At 40.1% G+C, this 20,210-nt stretch overlaps 1 protein-coding gene across 8 annotated transcripts in view; it reads left to right on the forward strand.

The window, feature by feature from the left end:
* The window catches only part of TENM2 (teneurin transmembrane protein 2), a 1,200,689-nt gene that overhangs the window by 1,130,925 nt on the left and 49,554 nt on the right, over positions 1-20,210 (forward strand). For all 8 annotated transcript variants that reach the window (XM_090064279.1, XM_090064280.1, XM_090064278.1 and 5 more), the window contains 5 exons: positions 1,799-2,009; positions 15,049-15,168; positions 16,812-17,073; positions 17,854-18,121; positions 19,998-20,141. In XM_090064279.1, coding sequence (XP_089920405.1) covers positions 1,799-2,009; positions 15,049-15,168; positions 16,812-17,073; positions 17,854-18,121; positions 19,998-20,141 — 1,005 coding nt within the window. The remainder of the gene's footprint in view (positions 1-1,798; positions 2,010-15,048; positions 15,169-16,811; positions 17,074-17,853; positions 18,122-19,997; positions 20,142-20,210) is intronic.

The raw sequence follows: 20,210 nt of genomic DNA on the forward strand, positions 1-20,210 counted from the left end.
CCAGTTGAATAAAAGCACTGACGAGACTAAAGAGCGGACAATTTTAAGTTCATGGTTGTGAAGGTGTCACAAACCCAGGAAGAGCAAGATGCTGAGGAAAAAGTGCTCGGTGCTTAATAGGAAAACTGTCTGGAGTTATAATCTGAACCAAATGATGTCCTCACATTGATTATATAAAGTTTGTGGAAAATAGACTGCTGAAAAAAACAATCCCACTTCTAGGATAGAAGGGGCTTCAAGATGAATGGAGTTCCTAATGTGAATAGGCCACTGACCTTAAAGAAATCTATAGGTCTAAAAAACAGGATGTTCATCTAACTTAAGATGTTTCCATGGGTGCTGAATGAAGACTTGCCAACATATCTTAGCAGTTTTCTTTTAAAATCAGACACAGTTATTTCGATCATAGGAGTTTTCACTTACTTCAAGTGCAAGCCATAGGAGATATGTGGCTAACTGCAAAAAGCAGAAAGCTCTGTTCCTTACGCTCTTTCTCTAAGGTACAGTTAGTCCTTTTGTATATGAAAAAAATTGAAAAGAAAAAAAAAGCCCTAAAGATACTCATTTTGTCTTTCTTCAGGAAAAAATTACATGGTTTTAAGTAACCCAATGGAATGATTATGGATTACAGTGTTCAGAACGTGTCCAGGTTGCTCAAGCCTTCAGGTGTTCAGTTCCATAATATGAGAAAGAATATCTGAACTCGAACTTGTCTATCTGATATTTCAAACATATTGTAAATTGAATCATCAATTCTCATAATTTTGAACATCAGTAAATAACTGCAACTTATCATTTATTTGCTAAAAGGAAAGTAGTGCTTTAAATTAATTATCACAAACTAGAACTTCAGTTAAATGCCATGTTTCAGATTAGTGAGGACAAAAGAAAATGGTAGTGCATGAATTTATATTACAATACATTTAATTGTAGGACCAACTTTGCTCAGCAGGTTAGTATCTGTCTCCCAGTTGCAGATTCCATTGTTTCTTTCTAAATAGATTAGGATGTTCTTAAAGGCAGGTTTGATGGATGATATAACACATAGTTTGTTGACTGAACTCAGCAGAAGCATGATTGATCCCTTCTTATCCAAGTACATGATAGCCTAATAATTCAGATTTTGAAGGGAAGCATCCTAACTGCATTTTCCATTTTCTTTTAACCAAATCCCTTCCTTTTCCTCCCTATCCAAAAATACTCCAGAGCATATCCACAGGAATTCTCTGATCATTAAATCCTGTCCAGTAGAATTGAACACCTATCTTCCTGATTCCTTCTGCCACCTATTAACGCTACTCCCAGCTCTAGCTCCTTAATATGGACCTCTCTGGGCCTGAATTTCTTGTCAAATGATGTAAATCAGAAATTAACCATATCAAAATATAATTGGAGTTCAAGCAGAAGAAGGACAAAACAGTTCTGGCCTCCTCTCTTTATTTGGAACATTTACTCTGCCAAATGTTGTAAGGTTAAGCAATTAAACTGTGTTCACTATTTTGAATGTGTCCCTGTAGGGCACAGATGGACACAAAAATTAAAGGTGGAGCAGCAAAACTGCTCCACCTTTAGCCATACCTCATCCATGGTCAATGTTACGGCAGTTTAGCGAACTTGTATTGCCACAGGTTCATGCAAATGTGGCATTTACACCGTAACAGCTACAGCATGTTCTTCCAAGTAGCAGCTCCCTCACCCCTTTTGAAGTGGCTAAAGTGTACTTTTGTCCAGACCCTAATCCTGCATATTTGGTAGCTAACTACAGATGGCTGAACTTTGATGATTCTTCCCCTTTCAGATGGCCTTGTGGACTGCCTAGACCCAGATTGCTGCCTCCAGTCTACTTGTCAAAATAGCCTGCTGTGCCGGGGCTCACGTGATCCTCTTGACATCATACAACAGAGCTACTCTGGTTCACCAACCGTGAAGTCATTCTATGATCGAATCAAGCTCTTAGTGGGGAAGGAGAGTACTCATATAATTCCAGGAGAAAACCCCTTCAACAGCAGGTAGCAGTTATAAATATTACATTATATCGGCCTGGATGCACTGCCTGGATACATTCATCATAGGGGTTTTATTCATGTTTTAATGTGAAATGCTGCTTTCAGGAGCTATATCCATTTCTGTCTCAGGGAACAATCCTATTGAGGGCACTCTGTCACAATTTATTACTATTCCCTTTATTTTATAACACTAACTTTGCATTCTGCCATCATGCCACAGCCTAGCGCTAGGTTTCCTGCACTGAGAAGCACTTGCCCAGACTTACGAGAACACTACAGTTTACGAAGGGGAGAAATGCTAGTTTTCAATTAATAAGAATGTTGTAATTTGCAGAGTATAGATAGGGCAAATATTGAAATACGGCTTTGGTATAATGAAGTAGCTTTAATGTTTTAAGGATAAATGAAATTAGGTATCTTTATTTTGCTGAATTATTTATTCTTTATACAAAATCATTTTACTTTTTGCTTCCACATTATAATGCTACCATACTAGATCAGTTTCCATCTTTGAGGCTCCAGGCCTACTCTACAGTTGGTTGCTAATTCTACATATATAAATAAACTAAAACCCAATTCATCATTAATATATATGTGATGCCCTAATATCCTGAAAAAAGCCTGTTTTACTTTTTACAGTTTTTTATTTAAATGTGTCTATATTTTAGTCCTTCATTGTATTTTTTTAAGAACTTGATTAATAAAATAAACTTGTTCACATCCTCCTATTTAAGGCAGCAGAATGGGCCATCAGAGACTGAACTGGGTCCCAGGGAACTGGGTTTTTATTCCTGGCTCTGCTGCAGACTTCCTTTGTTACCTCAGCCAAGTTATTAAATGTATCTGTGCCTTAGTGACTCTAACTGCAAAATGAGGAGCATGGCATATCCCTATGTGCCAGATGAGTCATGGCTGCATTATGTCTATGCTGCTGCTTAGATACAACTGTTCTGGATGATTCAGAAAACCTTAAAAATAAATAAGTAGAACTGTCTAAAAATGACAAAAAAACCCTGCTCCTGTTTTCCATTTAAATGTAATATTTGGTAAGATTTTCTGGCCCTGTATATAAATAGTCTAGTCATATATATATGAGGCCTGTGTGTTTTTTGGGAATGACCTTTTTTATTTATGTAATTCATAACTTAGATTTTAAGGAAGAAATTTAGCTTGGGGGATCACATTTTTAATCATGACATTTGGTCACCATCTTTAAAAATTGCGCCCATGGCTGACAAGGTGAATAAATTGAGGCCAATTTTGATTTTGGTGCAACTAATTTCATTTCACCAAGAATGAAGTATTTCAGACACAACAACCTTGGTTATACCAAAACCTGAAGTTCAGAAAAGTCTAGTCTGCCAGGTTATTTCCAGAAAAAATGGGAGTGGCAAATTACGTGCTCAGCCACAACCATGAAGATTGGAGGATAGCTCTGAGGGAATACTGCTGCCCTGGTTAACTGCCCATGCATTTCTCCAAGTGATTCAACCACATGGAAGGGTCCCAGCATTAACTAGATATCATTGCTCTCTTGAAAGCAATGTCATGAAATGTGAAACATACAAAGTTAAATGTTACACACAGCGTCCAAGCAAAAAAGTTGTTATAGATGTGATGGATAGTTGCCAAAAAGTTGCTGACCTGAAGAAGATGCCAGTGATTCAGTTGATGCAGATCAAGCAATGAATAGATATATCGAAGAAGCCTTTTGTGAATATGGGAGGAGATGGGCTCATGTGAAAGGGATACTTAGCGGGTTTCACGCAGAAACGTCTTATCTCGATGCTGTAGGAAAGAGATATGCAGGTAGGCTGCATCCAGACAAGTGAGCACGTGCCTGTTGCGGCATCTCAAAGCAGTTTGAGACACCTCAGGAGGCACTCTGGGAATGAAAAAAAATTCCCCGCACTGCATATTTGCAGTGCAGACTCTAATTTTGATACTGGAAAATCCTCGTGTAAAAAAAAAAAACATGCTGGGAAAAAGTGGCACAGGGCATTCTCCCAGAGCATGCCCTGAAGGAACCAGGTGCTGGATCCTCTGATGAGACTGTGTAGCACCCAGCCAGAGCATCTTTATGCCTGCCTTGTGCCCCTGCTGCTCCAGCCTGCTGCCCACTAGCAGCTAGCCCAGAAGTGCAGGAGGCTCTGCTGCAGTGCCCATATCACAGCCCACACAGGTGGGTGTGCAGTCTGTGTCTGGGTCTGGCAGGCATGCAGCCATGGGGCCGCAGGTCCAAGGGGGAAGTTGCTGTTGCAGGTGGCAGCAGATCACAGCCAGGCACCAGCCTCCACTGCCAGACTGCTGCAGTGGGTAGAGGGTGCAGGGGCCACTCTAGCTTGGGGCTTCTTCAGCAGTCCAGCTGGAACAAAGAGCTAGTGTCCCCAGATACCAACAGGCTGGGCCTCAGAAGCTTCTAAGGGCAAAGAACCCTAAGCTGCTTGCCAGGACAGCTTTTTATACTGCTGGGGCCAGCACCTGCGCTGGCTCCAGCCTCTAGCTGCCCCTGGCAGAAGATCTGGGAGGAGCTAGCAGGGTCAGTTTGCCCCAACTGGCACAATTTGCCCCACACCAAAGTGCATGTTCAGGCATGTGTGCTAAGGCACAAATCTCTGGCACAAATTTGTGCCATTGGTATTTGAGCTGTTGCAAGCACATGTGCCTGCATGTGTGGATGTGGCCATAGTGGTCTTAAAGAATTAGCTGTTGCTGTAGGGGCTGTGGTTGCAGGTGGTGCACAAAGAGTGTTTTCAGGTAAACATTACAACTGAGGAATGTGCCTCCACAAACTAGTAACAGAAGGTTTACTGAATATGTTAATCCATAGATACCTCCATAAAAATACTCAAGCAATTCACAGCTTGAAACAGTTGGTAGATATCACTATAGAAAATTGACATGATGAATTCATCAGTTCAACTACTTTTCATGAATTGGTATATTCAGTGTTTGAAGAAATGCTCAGTTGTGAATCAGATATAGCCAAGTATTTTCCATCTTATATTATTGATGTTGAAATCCTCTTTCAGCATTACTATTGTCTGAGGAGTGGAATTAATTTCAAAGAGTATTAATCAACTTGCCGTACAATGCTTCCACTATTAGCAGCTTATGGAAATGTCAACTATTTAACATTCCTGTATTACTGGTAAATAAATGTATTACTAGCGAATGACGACACTGGGAGAAGATGAAAAGGTGTACATGGCTACAATTTTTCACTTAGAGCAAACTGCCTGCAGACCAAGTCATTGAAATGACCATGAGCAAGGAATCCTAGAACAGAAGAAGTGGGGGCTGGATTAGATTTACCAAGAATCTGTCCATGACTGCAATCATCATACTCAGTAAACCAGGTACTATGCAGTTAAGGAACAACTAAAACAGGTGGCTCATTTCAAGCAACCCGTGTATTGCCATCCAGAACTGGGTCTGTTAAGAATGGAGATGGACTGCAAGGTTGTTGTTGCAGTGAAGACAGCTCTGGAAGAATGGGGCGCAAACCCATGGGATCTGAACTGACCAACTCTTTGTTCCCTTTGCTCTGGAGAGCAGGTAAATGAAGAAGTAAAGAAGAGCTCCACACAGCCCGTGATGAGGGTAATGTGATCGTGGGAAACATTCTGGAGAAACTTTCTTCCAGAACTCAGTCAATACATGACACAAAAAGTGAGACTTTTGCAACAAAGAGAACTGTAAGCTAGAGTGTAGGAAAATGGTTGACTCTACTGCAGTGAAATAAGTCATGGACATTCCACAAACCTGTCAAATAAAAGTTTATGAACCTCCAGTCAATCTCACCACCATCACATTATCATGCATTAATAAATGTTGGAATGATATGGAATAAAGTCCCACCAAGAAAGACATGGTCTGAATATACTCCCAGTTTCTTCAAGTATGTCACTGGCCTACACCCACAAGCAGTGGCATTTCATTTCATTTCATTAATGATGTTTATGATGAAGAACTGTTGAAAATTAGTACAAAACAGCATGGGCAGCAGTGTTACTCAAAGTCATTCAGGTTTGTTCTTAACATCTACCCTGTTTCTGACCAGTAAATGCCTATTGGAGCATCCTGGTGCTCATTTCTATCAAGGCATTGTAACAAAATGAGACAACAATGTTTCCTCTTGAATGAATGGAGTTCTTACCTTCACCATGCTGTTGTACTTCACAATGAATCTTGTCTGTTATGATTTAAAATCCAGAGAACGTGATGCATGCTTTGTATTGAAATCTCCATGTGAGGCTGACACAAGGATATTCTTCCATGCAGCTCAAATGGATAATTCCTGCACCATCATTTTTAATTTTGAAGATACTGATGTATGGGTTGTCGCTTCCTACATCAGTCGCATAACTGAGCAAGTTATATACAAGAAGAAACCAGGAGATGCACCATCATACTACTACTGCTGTTCATTATTTCCAGAGCATAATGTAGCATCTGCTGCTCCTGGGATTTATGGATTCACTAGAGTAGACACACCAGGAGGTTTCTTTGGATGTGGTAAAGTTACATTCAATGCAGTAAATCTTACAATTGGAAGAGTTGATACGTGCATGGTGACTATGCAACACCCTGAAAAAATGAGGAGCTTACTGAAGATCTGTTCAATAAACTAGCTTCATTCACTGTCAGAATACTTTACAATGATCCTGTGAGTGATAGTTTGTCCACTGCCCATGCATGTAAATGGCAGCAAATGGCACACTATGATTCTGCAAGACTTCCTCTGGACCATGACTCCTTCAGACAGCATTGCCTCAGAGCACACTTGCCAAGTCTATGGATGGAGAAATTCACAACATGTACAGACTCTTTATCCAACAAATTTTGGGTAGAGACCAGTGCTGGATGTGTTGGAAACTGAGATGCATACTAAAAGTGGAGTGCCAGATGGAGTAAAATTGTCTCTAAACAATGAAAATAGACAGTCAGATGTGCCAATTAAAGCTACTGTTCTAGAGTCATCTGGAGAAGATAGTGATAAAGAAGAATACCTAGATTAAGACCATGTCATAGACTTAACTTCAAATTTGAGTTGAAGCATTTTCTTTTACTTAAATGTGTTCCGTAATCATTTGTACCTTTGTTGCTAATAATATTAAATGTGACTTTGAAGAAATAAATGGTAAAACTTTCCATTTGAAACAAGTACTCTTACTGAGTTACCAAAAAAGTGGTAAATACTGATGGTTTTTACATTTAATGGCTTAGAGCTGCCAAACAATGAGAAATTAAATACTCATCAACAGACAAAAGTCTTTAGGCTATCACAGTACCTATTTATAGTCATTTAGAAAATCAAAATCAGCCTCATAGGTACTGAGATACCAATATTTATTCATCTCATTAGACCCCAGTACTCTTTCCTGCCATGGCAGGGGGTCAGACGGGATGAACTGCTCAGGTCCCTTCTGACCCTACCAACTATTAGTCAGGGCCACCATTTTTTTAAGATGGTGGCCAAACACCAAAATTAAGAAAGTGACCCAAGGCTAAATTTTATCCTACACAAATCAAAAATGATTTCCAGTCATAAAAAGGTCTCCTAAAATGCACAGGCTTTATATATATGACTGGACTAAAATGCGACTAGTAGCTCTCCTTTGCTGCCATAGTGCATGAGGAGAAAAACAAGATGAGAGAGTACTAGAGAAGACAGAACTGGTCAAGCACCAAGCTGTGTAATATGCCCAGGAGGGATACAGTCAGTGGCATAAGATGCATATCTGATCTCTCATCTGATAGTGGATATTTTACAGTCAACATCATTTGCTCTAGCTAAGAGGAGCAGCCTGTATCTTGTCACAGTGGCATACAAATCAAAAGTTTAGTTATTTCCTCACTGTGCCAACCAAGATGGGAATAGCCTGTTCCCTGGTAACCCTGTTCCTGCCATCTTCTGAAAACGATAATTTACATAAATACAGGACTTCTAATCCATAAATTTTAAAATACTTAGGACAATAGATGACTGCCCGCCTACATATATTATTCCTGTGTTATAGGCAAGGAAATGAATTGCAAAGACATTTGTACAAAGAAATAGTGATTGAACTAACAAAAGATCCTATGCAGTCTGACTTATAGTCTCATGTCTTACCCACTGAGCAATATTGCTCCTATTAAACATAACTACAACTTTCTTGTTTGTTGATTAATCTCAGGATAAAGCATAGGTTTAACTGGAACTCCCACTGGTATCAGCAGAAGTTCCATGATTCCATTTCGAATTGGGCTTCAAAATAAAAACACTGAAATAAGTTTTATCCATTCACTATTCAGCTTAGACTCTCTAGTTGTTGACAAATTGAGAGAATCAAATTAATACTATTGCCTGTCTCAGAAGTATTGTGCCTTTCATTTTTCTGACATGTATTGCCTTAGTATTGCAGAAGTCAGTGATCAGCAGGGATCTAGGTTTTCCATTCACCATGGAAAAATGTGGAAAAGCACAGATTATTATTTAAAGGGAAACATCCAGATTTTCTCTTTTTAAGGAGAAAAATGCAGGTTGTCTCCTGTAAAGGAAAAAAGTGTGGGAAACAGCAGGTTTCTGCTTGCAGGCTGGCAGAGCTCCGGCCTGCAAGGGGCTGGGGAGAGCAGGTGGAGGGTGATCAGGAAGGGGGTACCACATGCATGTGCACATGCACACATGGCAGCTAAGCAGTGTGAGAGCAGCTCCCACAGATCCCCACAGGTAAGTCTTGGGTTCGGGGCGGGGGGGGAGGAAGTGAGTCAGCCATAGTGAAGGAGGGAGGGAGTTGGGCAGGCTGTGGGGGTGCTGCCCAGCTGGGGGCAGTGCTGTGGGGCCTGAGGCTTGTGGACTGGGGTGGGAACATGCAGCTGCAGAGCCCGGGCAGGGAGCGGGACAGCACTGCAGGCAGGTTGTCCAGGGGGCAGTGGGAAGGGGGTTCCCCGCCATTGTGAGCACTCCGGGGGGGTGGGGCATGGGGACACATGCCCCCCAGATTTCTGCACAGGGTGGGGGCAGATGTGGGCTGGTGGCTGTGGGCTTGGTGTTTCTTGCCCTGCTGCCCTTCCCCTCTGTGGCCCAGCAGGCAGGACCCAGCATGGCAGAGCAGAGAGGAGTGAGAAACCTCAGTGCTGCTGCTGGTAGGCCTGTGCTGCCATAGTGCAGCATCCCCTGCCCAGCCAGCAGCAGCAGGAGTGGTAGTGCAGAGTTGCATCCCCCACTGCTGCTGGGTGCGCAGGGGGCACCTTGCTAAGGTGATGCAGGGCTCCCAGCAGCAACAATGAGCAGCTCTGTCCTGCTCTAACGTGCTGCACCAGGTCCTGCTCACTGGGCTGTGGAGGTCCCTGGTGGGGGGAGGGGTGGCAGCTGGGTGGGGAGCCCTGAGCCCACAGCCGCCAGACTTCAGCCACCAGCCCACATCCACCCTCCCCACACCACCAGCTGTGCTCCAGCCATGCTGCCCACAGGGGAAGCGAAGCCAGCTCTGGGCTCCAGGCTCTGTGCTCTTCTTTGGCTGCAGCAGGTGCAATCAGTCCTAGCATCTGGGGGGCCCCTCCAGCAGGGCTAAGTGCAGCAGGGGGTGATGGGTGGGGAGTAAGGGGCACTGGCAGGACCAGGGGGGCTGTGGCTTGAGAGTAAAGGGCAATGTCATGGGTAGGGCACTGGCATATCACAGCTACTCATTATCACAAAGCAGTGTGGGGGGACAGCTGCAGCTGAACCTGCACCCTGGTGAGCAGAGGGGTCAGAAGTAACTTGATTTTCCATAATAAAAAACTCCAAATCAAATGCCAAAGTGTATAGGTATTTAGAATTTATTTTATTATAGTGATTGAAACATTGATAATCTTCCAAATTGCTTTACAATTATAAATATATCAATAAAACGTGTTCAACTGATACCTATATATATCAGGTATCAGTGGTATATATATAGTGGTGTTTATATAGTGGTAATGTAGTTCATGGAGAAACACAGAGTTAGAGGTGTTTAATCAGAATTAATTAGTTAATTAATCAGTTTTTTAAATCAGATAATTTGCTATTTTTAAACAGAGAAAACCAAGATCCTTGGTGGTCAGTCTTGACACATTAGAGACCATATGTATTATGAAATAAAAATTCAAGTTTGAAATTCCATTTTAGTTTACCTTAACTTCCATTCTCCTTTGTCCATGTAGATTCATAGGGAAAAATACATTTAGGCTTGTGTCCATAAAAATGCTAAAAGTGCTTAATAATGCTATAACATGGAATAATAGGTAGTGCTATAACATTGCCTTAATAGGCAGTAACCAAAAATAAATACATAAATTACAAGGTAGAAATCATCCATCCTACTGTGCTTTCAGGCTTTTATCTTCAAAATAGTCAAATATACATTCATAGCTAAGGGCCGGACTTTTCAAACAAAACAGAGACTTACACATGCAAAGTCAATGGGAATTAGACACCTAAGCTCCCAAGGCTGCTTTGAAAATTCCAGCCATGGTTGAAAAATGTTGCTGCTAATTAAATTGAATAAAATTTTCAGAAGTGATCAAATATGTCAGGAGCTCCAGTCCTGTTTTCAAAAGTCAAAGTTAATAGGACTTAAGTCCTAAGTTCCAAGTATTCAAATGTCTAAAGAGGCCAATAGGTGCTCAGTGAGATTCTTAAAAACACAGAGGCCAGTTAAGCACCTAACTCCTATTTAAACACTTTTGAAAATCCAATTAGGCACCTACCTGCAGCTTAGAAATCTAAATACCTTTGGAAATCTGAGCAGAAGTAGCACTTCTCAAAACCACTTAAGTGCTTATACAGTTTTTTACCCCAAGGCTGTTATCTCAAATTTTGAATCACAGATACAACCACATTTTTATGTCCAAATTAAAAATTGTGAAGATGGAGGTTTAAATGCTAAGATGAATTTCAGACAGTTGCTTTCCAGGGGTCCAACCCAAAAATTTACATACATTGAAGCTGTCAATCTGTGCAGGGGAAAGTGCTGTAAATGGTAACAAGCCCCTTCCTTGGTTTCCCTGCCATTCCATTGCCAAGAGACAAAAGAGAAAAAGGGGAAGGAAACAGCTACTGATTCTTTTAATACAAGAAAGAAAGAAATCTTTAGTTCCCTCCCCCAATTCTTCCAAAGGAACTAATAACAGAAACGTGATTGCTAAAATCATGTTGATCTCATTGATCCCTCTGGTGCACAAACAGAGATGTGGTTAAATGAAGCTGTTGAACAAAAAGAGCCATGTTAATTTCACCTCCATTCACATTTGATTTCTATCAGGTGGAAGAAGGAACAAAATTGGATGAGGAAAATAATTGTTTTCAAGCTTCTATGAGGAAATAGCCCTGAAAACAGATTTAAAAGAGGAACACAAATGGCATGAATGAAGAACCACATTAACTTATATGTTAGTTTCTGCTACCTGCAGCTTTATTATTGCATGGAAGTAATCACAGATAGCAATGAATTTATATTATCAATTTTGATAACACTTTAACTATGATATTTAAAAATATAAAGGACACTGTAGAATAAAGGTGTGTGACTAATACTGTTAAAGATTTTGAGAAAATATAGATTAAAAAATCACATGGTGGTAGCCTTCTTTGCAGCCTTCTAGGTGTGTAAGTGATTATTAAAAGAGGATACGTTGAGAAAAAAACTAGTAATATAAATATCTTTGGCTTGTTCTAAAGCATTCTGAGTTATATTTTCTGCAACAAGCATGGATTTTTATGGAGGTCAATATCATGCTACAATATGCTAATTTCAGAAATTAATATTTGACCCAGAAGGTCAATAAATCTTGATTTAATGTCTACAAAAAGCACTAGCAAGGATTATTTTCATGAATTAGTTAGGTCTTTCTTCTTTGCTATCAAAAGAATGCGGCTGGAATAACAGAAAAATGAAGTAGCCAATTAGAAATTCACATTAGAGCATTTTAAACATTTCAGAGTTCATAAAAAGGTCTAAAAGTAATCCCTGGTATTGCTAATAAAGACAAATGTGTCTTGGCATCTGAAACTCTTTGCCAGTTGACCTTTGGGGGGGTACCCATTATATCTAGCATTATATCTACCCCAAAATTCATGTGAATTTTGACAGATTTTGGCAAAAAGCACATGAGTTAATTTCCTCGTCTTAAAGCTAGGGGTCAGTCCAGGTGCTGTAGGTGTCAAGATTTTACACATGCCAAATTACTCAAAATCTATTAAGGAAAAGTCCGGGCAGCACAGGGTCAGTTAAAAAATTGTATCTTCCATGTTGCAGGGGTATAGGTTGTAGCTGTGTTGGTCTAAGGACATAGGCAGACAAGGTTCTTTGGGTAAATCTGATATCTTTTATTAGACCAACTCAGCTAGTTGGAAAAATTCTTATTTGCAAGCTTTTGGGTATAAATACCCTTTGTCAGGTTGAGGAAGTATCTGCAGTTGGTCTGTGCTCTTTCTGGATGGAATGAATAGTAAAGAAGCCAGAGGTTGTTATGCACCTCCAGAAACATAATACAGGAAACCCTCACTATTCACGGGTTCAGCATTCATGGTTTCAAATATTTGCGAATATCAAACCTGCATCTTTAATATACCTCCTTGGGAGGTCTGCACTTGCCACCACCGTGCTCCTGCCACCAGCACTGGGCTCCTACCTTCAGCAGCACAGCTGTGCCCCCCCAGCTACCAGGCCTTATTTGCAGATTTCGCCATTTGTGCCTTATTTACAGATTTTGCCATTTGTGGGGGATACGAGAACATATTCCCTGTGAATGGCGAGGGTCTCCTGTATATCTCGTGCAATGCACCAAATACCCTGATGGAAAATACATAGGAGAGACCAAAGAACTGCATACCAGAATGAAAGCACACCAAAAATGTATCAAAGACAAGAATACCCAAGTACCTGTGGGGGCACATTTCTCACAAAAAAAAAAATCACTGTCTCTCCAATCCCTCAGTTCTAATCCTCAAAGGGAATTTACAAAACACCTTTCACAGATGAGCCTATGAACTTCACTTTGTCAACCTACTGGATACAAAAAACCAAGGACTAAATATAGACATTGGATTTTTGACACATTATAACCTGCCTAACATCTGACTTCCCAGGTACCTCTCTACTATTTACCAGCTACATTCATTCCCCTCCCCTTGCCGAACCTTTCTCTCACCTGCTGACTCCTCAATGTTCATCTTCATTGACTGGCTTTCTTGCATGCATACCAGCCTCTGGCTTTTTTACTATTCATTCCACCCAGGAAGAGCACAAACCAACTGCAGATGCTTCCTCACCCTGAAGAAGGGTATTTATACCCAAAAGCTTGCAAAGAAGATTTTTTCCAACTATTTGAGTTGGTCTAATAAAATATATCAGATTTACCTTGTCTGCCAGCTCAAAAATGAAGCCTTTCATGTTCTAGCTCTTCCACATAGATGCAAATAGAAGGTAGAAGAAAATAGTGCAAACATTTCATGGTGAAATGGGAATTTCATGGTGAAATAGGGATTTTTAACTTGAAACTCAATTGTATTTTCCGTATTCATTATTTAGACAAATTCCTATTTTTTCCTGTTGACAACATGAAAACTAGGATGTAGGGATATACAAGGCAAGGTTTACATATGTCAGACATTCAAAAATGTGAATGAGCCTTATGTAACTTAATTTGAAAAATTAATTGTTCAAACCACCAATATTCTACATGGTGCTTTTCCATCTCTGTTTTGACTGACATCGGGAGTTTAACAGAGTATTAGAGGACAAAAGTTGATTTTAGAACAAGAAATATTCAAAGTAGCAACAAATTAGGAGCTTCTAAGAGCAAGGCAGTTTTCCTAACCCACCAAAGTTTCCCACTGTGCATTTGGATGAAACTGAGAACTTGTGAACGTTTTCTGGAAGAAGGAGAGAGACCCATCTCAGAATAGCCAGTTGTCTTATGCTTAGGTGGTATCTGGGATGTGGAAGACAGAAAGATTCAAGTCCCTAATTCTCCTACATCCCAGGTTAGTGTCATAAGCTAATGACTATTCTGGGATAAGTATCTCTCTGGTTTTGACCTGAAATTCAATCCTGCGAAGTCTTTCCTCTGGAAAGTTTTGTCAACATGGAAACGTTCTTGTGACAGGTTTTGTTTTTCTGTTGTTTTATTTTGTCGGAAAATTCCCAGCTTTGACACTTACACGGGAAGTAGAATATCTGAAGACATGATATTGTTGATCTGATGGTTATACAACCTTCAAAAGATGAGAGAACTCTGTTAAGAAAAAGACAGCTGTCAAAAAGCAAGGAGATCTGGTTACACTTATGCTTATACCAATTAGCAGTTACACTGAAGTCAATGGACTTAGACCAGCGTACATCAGATACACAAAGCCATATGTCACTATGCACCTAAAACAGCAGGTGCCATTTTCAGAAGTGACTGAGCTGTTAGTCACATTTTCAAAAGTACTTAAAAACCTAAAGAGTAAATCTACACCTCGGGTAATTTTCTAAGCACCTCAGTAGATGAAGTACCTAATTTCCATTTTAATGAGGCTTCAACACCTAAATTGTTTAGTCTAAACCTTAGACACTTTTTAAAACTGTACTAAGTGCACATCTGCATCTTTAGAATCTTAAATACTTTTGAAAATATGATCCTGAATGCTAAAGTCACTTCTGAAAATGGAACTTAGACTTCCAACCTTCTTAGGCACTTTAAAAAAATGTTATCCCAAGTCATGTTGCATTGTTAGGAGCGACTTTCACAACAACCCTGTTTCTGTGAAGTCATATGGCATTTTATTCTCTGCAGGGAAATGTAGTAAGACTTGGTTCAGCAAGTACATTTAACCAGGACAGATAACATACTAACTTCCAGTTACCAAATATTGATCTGTCTATATAGAGTAAGCATGAATTTCTTTGATTTGAGTACCAGCAGACCTGGGCAGTATTTTGATCTATGCTACATTGAACTAAATGAGATCACAAGAATGCTCCTTCTCTGTTTTTATACACCATAGGCCTTGTTTTTGTAACTAATACTAATTGTGTTTCTTTTTCAGCCTTGTGTCTCTTATAAGAGGCCAAGTAGTGACTACAGATGGAACTCCACTCGTCGGAGTCAATGTGTCATTTGTCAAGTATCCAATGTACGGCTACACCATCACTCGCCAGGATGGCACGTAAGTGTATTTATTTCATTCTGTGCCTGCTTAGTATGTAATATCAGTGCAGATTAACAGATGGTGCTATCTAGTGGAACCATGTGGTATCATGCATGGAATTCCTACTGGGCCAAAGAGCTATCAAGTAAACACAAAAGTAATTTTTCACATGGCATTTTGAATGCTAACTGAAAATAAATATGAAAAGGCTGACTTTTGATAATAATGTGTTAGCAGTCAGACTTCCTTTCAAATAAATTGCTCTGTATCTATGAAAACATTTGTGGACTACAGCAATATCCAGCTGAGACCAGAAATATTTCATTTTAAAATGCAAGACAGGCCAACACTGCTGAAAAAGTACCATTATAGAGCAGTATATTTTGTTAAAAGTTCCCTTCTGCCTCTGTCTTTCTTTTTTGAAGATCCTGTATCTTTAGAGTTTCTTCGGGGTAGAATATAATCACAAGATTCTAATTGAATATACTTAGACAATTCCCTGCTGTGTGAAGAAGTGCTTTTCTCCCCTTGTGTCTTCTGATTGGAAATGCATACAAGTTCAGCCCAAACAAAAATGAGTGTCATGGTTTGTATAATTTATTGGCTATGGCAACTAAAATAAAACAGCCATAGCAAATGCACTGTAAATATTTGCAGTTTTATGTGTATTTATCTTCCAAAAAATTGAACTGAAATAATTGACAAGAATCAGTTGAACTATAGGGAGGGTATAAATTTACTTACATTCCACCATCCTACTACATTATCACATTAGTATAATGTTGTTGATTTTAATGAAGTTACACTGACGTAAGAGTGAAGTACTGCAGTAGCGAGTTAAACCCTGATAAGATATTGTTTTATATTATCCCAGTATTGCATTGCCATCAGCCAATTTGTGCATGAAAACTAACCATTTTTATCCCTAGTGGGAAAGGGATCAGTAAGTATTTTATTTCTTTTCAATAGATCTCCAAAGGTTGAGGGGGATACACGGCTACATGTGCAAATCACATAAATCCAGCAGCTTTTGAAGTAATTGTTTAGTGCCTTGAAAGATGCCAGATCATTGTTCCTTGGGACAGCAATTCTGTTTATTCACAGAAGAGAGGCTGCACAAGTTTCTCCTTGCTACTCTATTAGTTGCATGTGACACAATACCTAGATGGACACAATTACGAGTGAAAAGATAATGCAGTGGTCAGGCTATATAAGGGGTAGCTCTCTCAGTGGAAACTATTTGTAACAGCAAATATGCTGATGACCTTGGTAATTTTGAGATATGGACTCTTGTTCACATAGGAACTGGACTTGTAAGAGCGGCTTCAAGTCCCTTCTGATCTTCATTGGATTCCAACCAGCTGCTTAGGACTTTAAAAGGGTCCACATCTAAATGCCAGTAGTTTGAACCACGATATACAAGTCTGAGTAAATGGGATATCTTTTATTAGACAAACTGAGTATAGGGCCAACTCAGTTAGTCTAATACAAGATATTGCATATACTCAACGAACCTTGCCTGGCTATGTCCTTAGACCAACATGGCTACAACCAAAAACCCAGCAATATGCGTGTTTTGAATTTAACATTGATTTCAATTTGCTGGGCATGCTATTACCATGGTAATGCTCACCTCTTGTGCTAAACCCACATTTTCCTAGGTTTGACTTGGTCGCAAATGGTGGGGCATCCCTAAGTCTGCACTTTGAGCGGGCCCCATTTATGAGTCAAGAAAGGACAGTGTGGTTGCCATGGAATAGCTTCTATGCTATGGATACTCTGGTGATGAAGACTGAGGAGAACTCCATTCCCAGCTGTGACCTAAGTGGCTTTGTCCGCCCTGACCCAGTCATCATTTCATCACCACTTTCTACATTCTTCAGTGATGCTCCTGGTCGAAATCCCATAGTACCAGAAACCCAGGTATGAACAGCATTAGTGAAAAGTATATTAAAAACAAGTACTCCCTGCAGTGGCCACCTTCCCAAGACATACTAGTTATCAGGGTTTCACCTTGCACTGGCTAGACTTGGTGTAGATGAGATTTCAAGTGGGAGCTTTGTACATCCATTCTATCAGGTGAGCTAAAGGACAGATATCACTAATAAAGTCTGAAGAAAATGTGCTAAGTTTATTTCACATGGACATCTCTCTTGACTATCTTCCACTCTTCCGTTATCATATGTAATATTAAGCCTTTTTATATTTCTATCTATAGCTTAAATGGTTTCAAGAGAATTTTGTAAAATCTTTGTGTGGGCAACTAACCAGAAGCTGCTGCTGCTGCTTCTTATGTTAGTCATGGGGATAAATGATAACGAGTTATTTAATGATCTACACTGCTATTATTATTATTGCTGCTTTATTCATTTATGGCATCCCTATTGCTTTATACCGATTGTCAGAGGAAGTTGCAGGTTCATATAATTGCAGCCTCTTGTGGCCCCCTTGCATATAAGTAGCAATAAAGCCTGCTGTTCTTATTTACACTTTTGCCAACGGTGTGCTTTTAAAAAGGAAACAACAGTGACCAAATAATTATTAATCTAGAAATCAGAACCTAGACTGAATCACTGCTGTAAGGCAAAGCGGCAAATTCCCAGCAGTAGAAAGTCATTAATTCGTAAGTAGGGTGCAAACAGATATCTCTTCCAAATGAAGCATAGTATAAGTATAATATGTCTGCTCTGTGTTTCTATCCAGGTTCTTCATGAAGAAATTGAGATTCCTGGCTCTCGTGTAAAGCTCTGCTATCTGAGTTCTCGTACTGCTGGATACAAATCTTTGCTTAAAATCACCATGACCCAGTCTCTTGTGCCTCTGAACCTAATTAAAGTTCATTTGATGGTAGCTGTGGAAGGGCATCTGTTTCAAAAGTCATTTCAAGCATCCCCCAACTTGGCATATACATTTATCTGGGATAAAACAGATGCATATGGTCAAAAGGTTTATGGTCTGTCGGATGCTGTAGGTATGTCATCACATTCAAATAGTAAAATGTTTGGATGACAACTGTAGCATGTACAACAGGGTGGGCAATTATTTCAGCTGGAGAGCCACTAAATGAGTTTGGTGAGCTGTCAGGGGCCCACACATAAAATCTTATAGATGGTATAAGATTATAGATGGTAAACAAACGGAATTAAAAAAATCAAGCATCTACTATAATTATATTTCAAAAAATAATTATTGTCTTGATTTATGTTTTTTTTAGTAATTTATATAGAGGTGAATGCATAATCACTCAAAATAAGGTCTTACTCGTGTATATTGTAAGGGGGGATAGGTGGGGGGATAGGGGGAGTTGTGAGTGGGTGGGTATGCACATACATGTGGGGGTCAGGTCCAAGGGGCCAGTCAGGTTTGGAGGCAGCAGGAGGGGAGGGGAGCAGGGGGCACATGCAGCAGAGCCTGGGTGGTGCAGGTGTGGTCTGCTCCCTGTCCACCCCCATCCAGTCCACTGCTGCCCCTGTGCATTCTGCATGGGGCCAAGCCCCTCCTACACCCACGCATTGCAACCTGTGCCACACTCCCGCCTGCGCCCACCAGTGGCCCCAGCCAGCACACACAGCTTCCCAGCAGGGCTGCTGCAGCCACCCAAGTACTGCTCCGTTCTGTCTGCCTCCAGTATCTCCTCCTCCTCCTCCTCTTGCCCCTGCTCTGCTGCTTCAGGAAGCAGGTAGTGTGGGGAAGTGATGGTGGCAATTGTGGGGGTATGCACTGGGCATCACATGCCCAATCAAACTGAGGAGGAAGGTGCAGCCACATGGCTCCTGCCCAGCATGTGGGTCTCTAGGTCCAGCTCCCTGGTTTACAGTGACTGATTTAAAAATGCTGCAAAAAATCTACTTACTGTTCAAAAATAGTTAAAGCAAACCATGCCTTTTTACACCATTTTATTTTTGAATGACATGTCATGCACACATTTGTTAGAAAAAATAATAGGATTCCTGTATTTACTGGTCGTTAAAAATGGAATTTAATATTTGGAATGTCTGGTATTTTGTTGCCCACCTGCAGTCTAGTGCACATTGCTCTTAGAGGTTGCTTGTACTGTTGCACAATTGAAATTATAATAGGTTCTTCCAGTGCGCTTCAGTCCAGTAGTTTTATAAACATTTTTAATTCACCTAGCCAGAGTTCTTGGTTCCAGCAGAAGAGAAAAGAAATGCCCATGAAAATCTTACATCTTTTTTTTTGGGTTCACCTGGAAATAGCAGTGCTAAAAAGATGCAGGAACTGCAATTAATTGAAAAGGGACATTTTATTTTAAAGATTCGATTGTTTTCATGCTTTGGCTTTTTCTAAAAAAATCCACATTATCGCCTTTCTTCTAGTTTTTCACAGATCCTGTTAGAATATAGATATAACACGCACACGCACAGTCACACACTCACAGACATGTGCGTGCACACACAAGTGCAAGCTGCTGTACTCTACCATCCTCTTTCAACTGAGTTAGTATATGCCACATGCAATAAATATAAATAAATATTGTGAATATGAGACTAATTAAAATTAGAATCTCGTCATCTAATAGGAGGATTTTTATTAGCTTTTTTAATGATTTTTCTTACTCCCCCTTCATCAAGTCACTTCCCAAAGCCAGCTATTCAATGAAAAGGTCATCAGGTCCCTCCAGAGTAGAAGGGAATCAAGTTTCAAGGTTGAATTAAATAAAAAATCTGACTTCAATATTGTGGGAGGAAAAAGTGGAACATAATCATTCCTTTTTATTGCCAAAGTTTGAAAACCAGTTGTTCAACTATTTGGAACATTGTCCACTCATTTTTGCCCACTGGGAAGGCAGTAAGGTTATCTTTCTTTTTTGTTTTTTGTTTTTTAAGTTTCCGTGGGTTTTGAATATGAGACTTGCCCCAGTTTGATTTTGTGGGAGAAGAGGACAGCGCTGCTGCAAGGATTTGAACTAGACCCATCAAATTTAGGAGGCTGGTCTTTGGACAAACACCATGTACTTAATGTCAAGAGTGGTGAGTCAATTTTCAGTTTTCTGAACTACATAAAATCAAAGCCAATTTATTTAATTGTAAGAGTCTTTA

This window comes from Crocodylus siamensis, chromosome 10 (genome assembly GCF_052110815.1).
Source record: "Crocodylus siamensis isolate JL-2025a chromosome 10, ASM5211081v1, whole genome shotgun sequence".
NCBI classification, from domain to species: domain Eukaryota; kingdom Metazoa; phylum Chordata; order Crocodylia; family Crocodylidae; genus Crocodylus; species Crocodylus siamensis.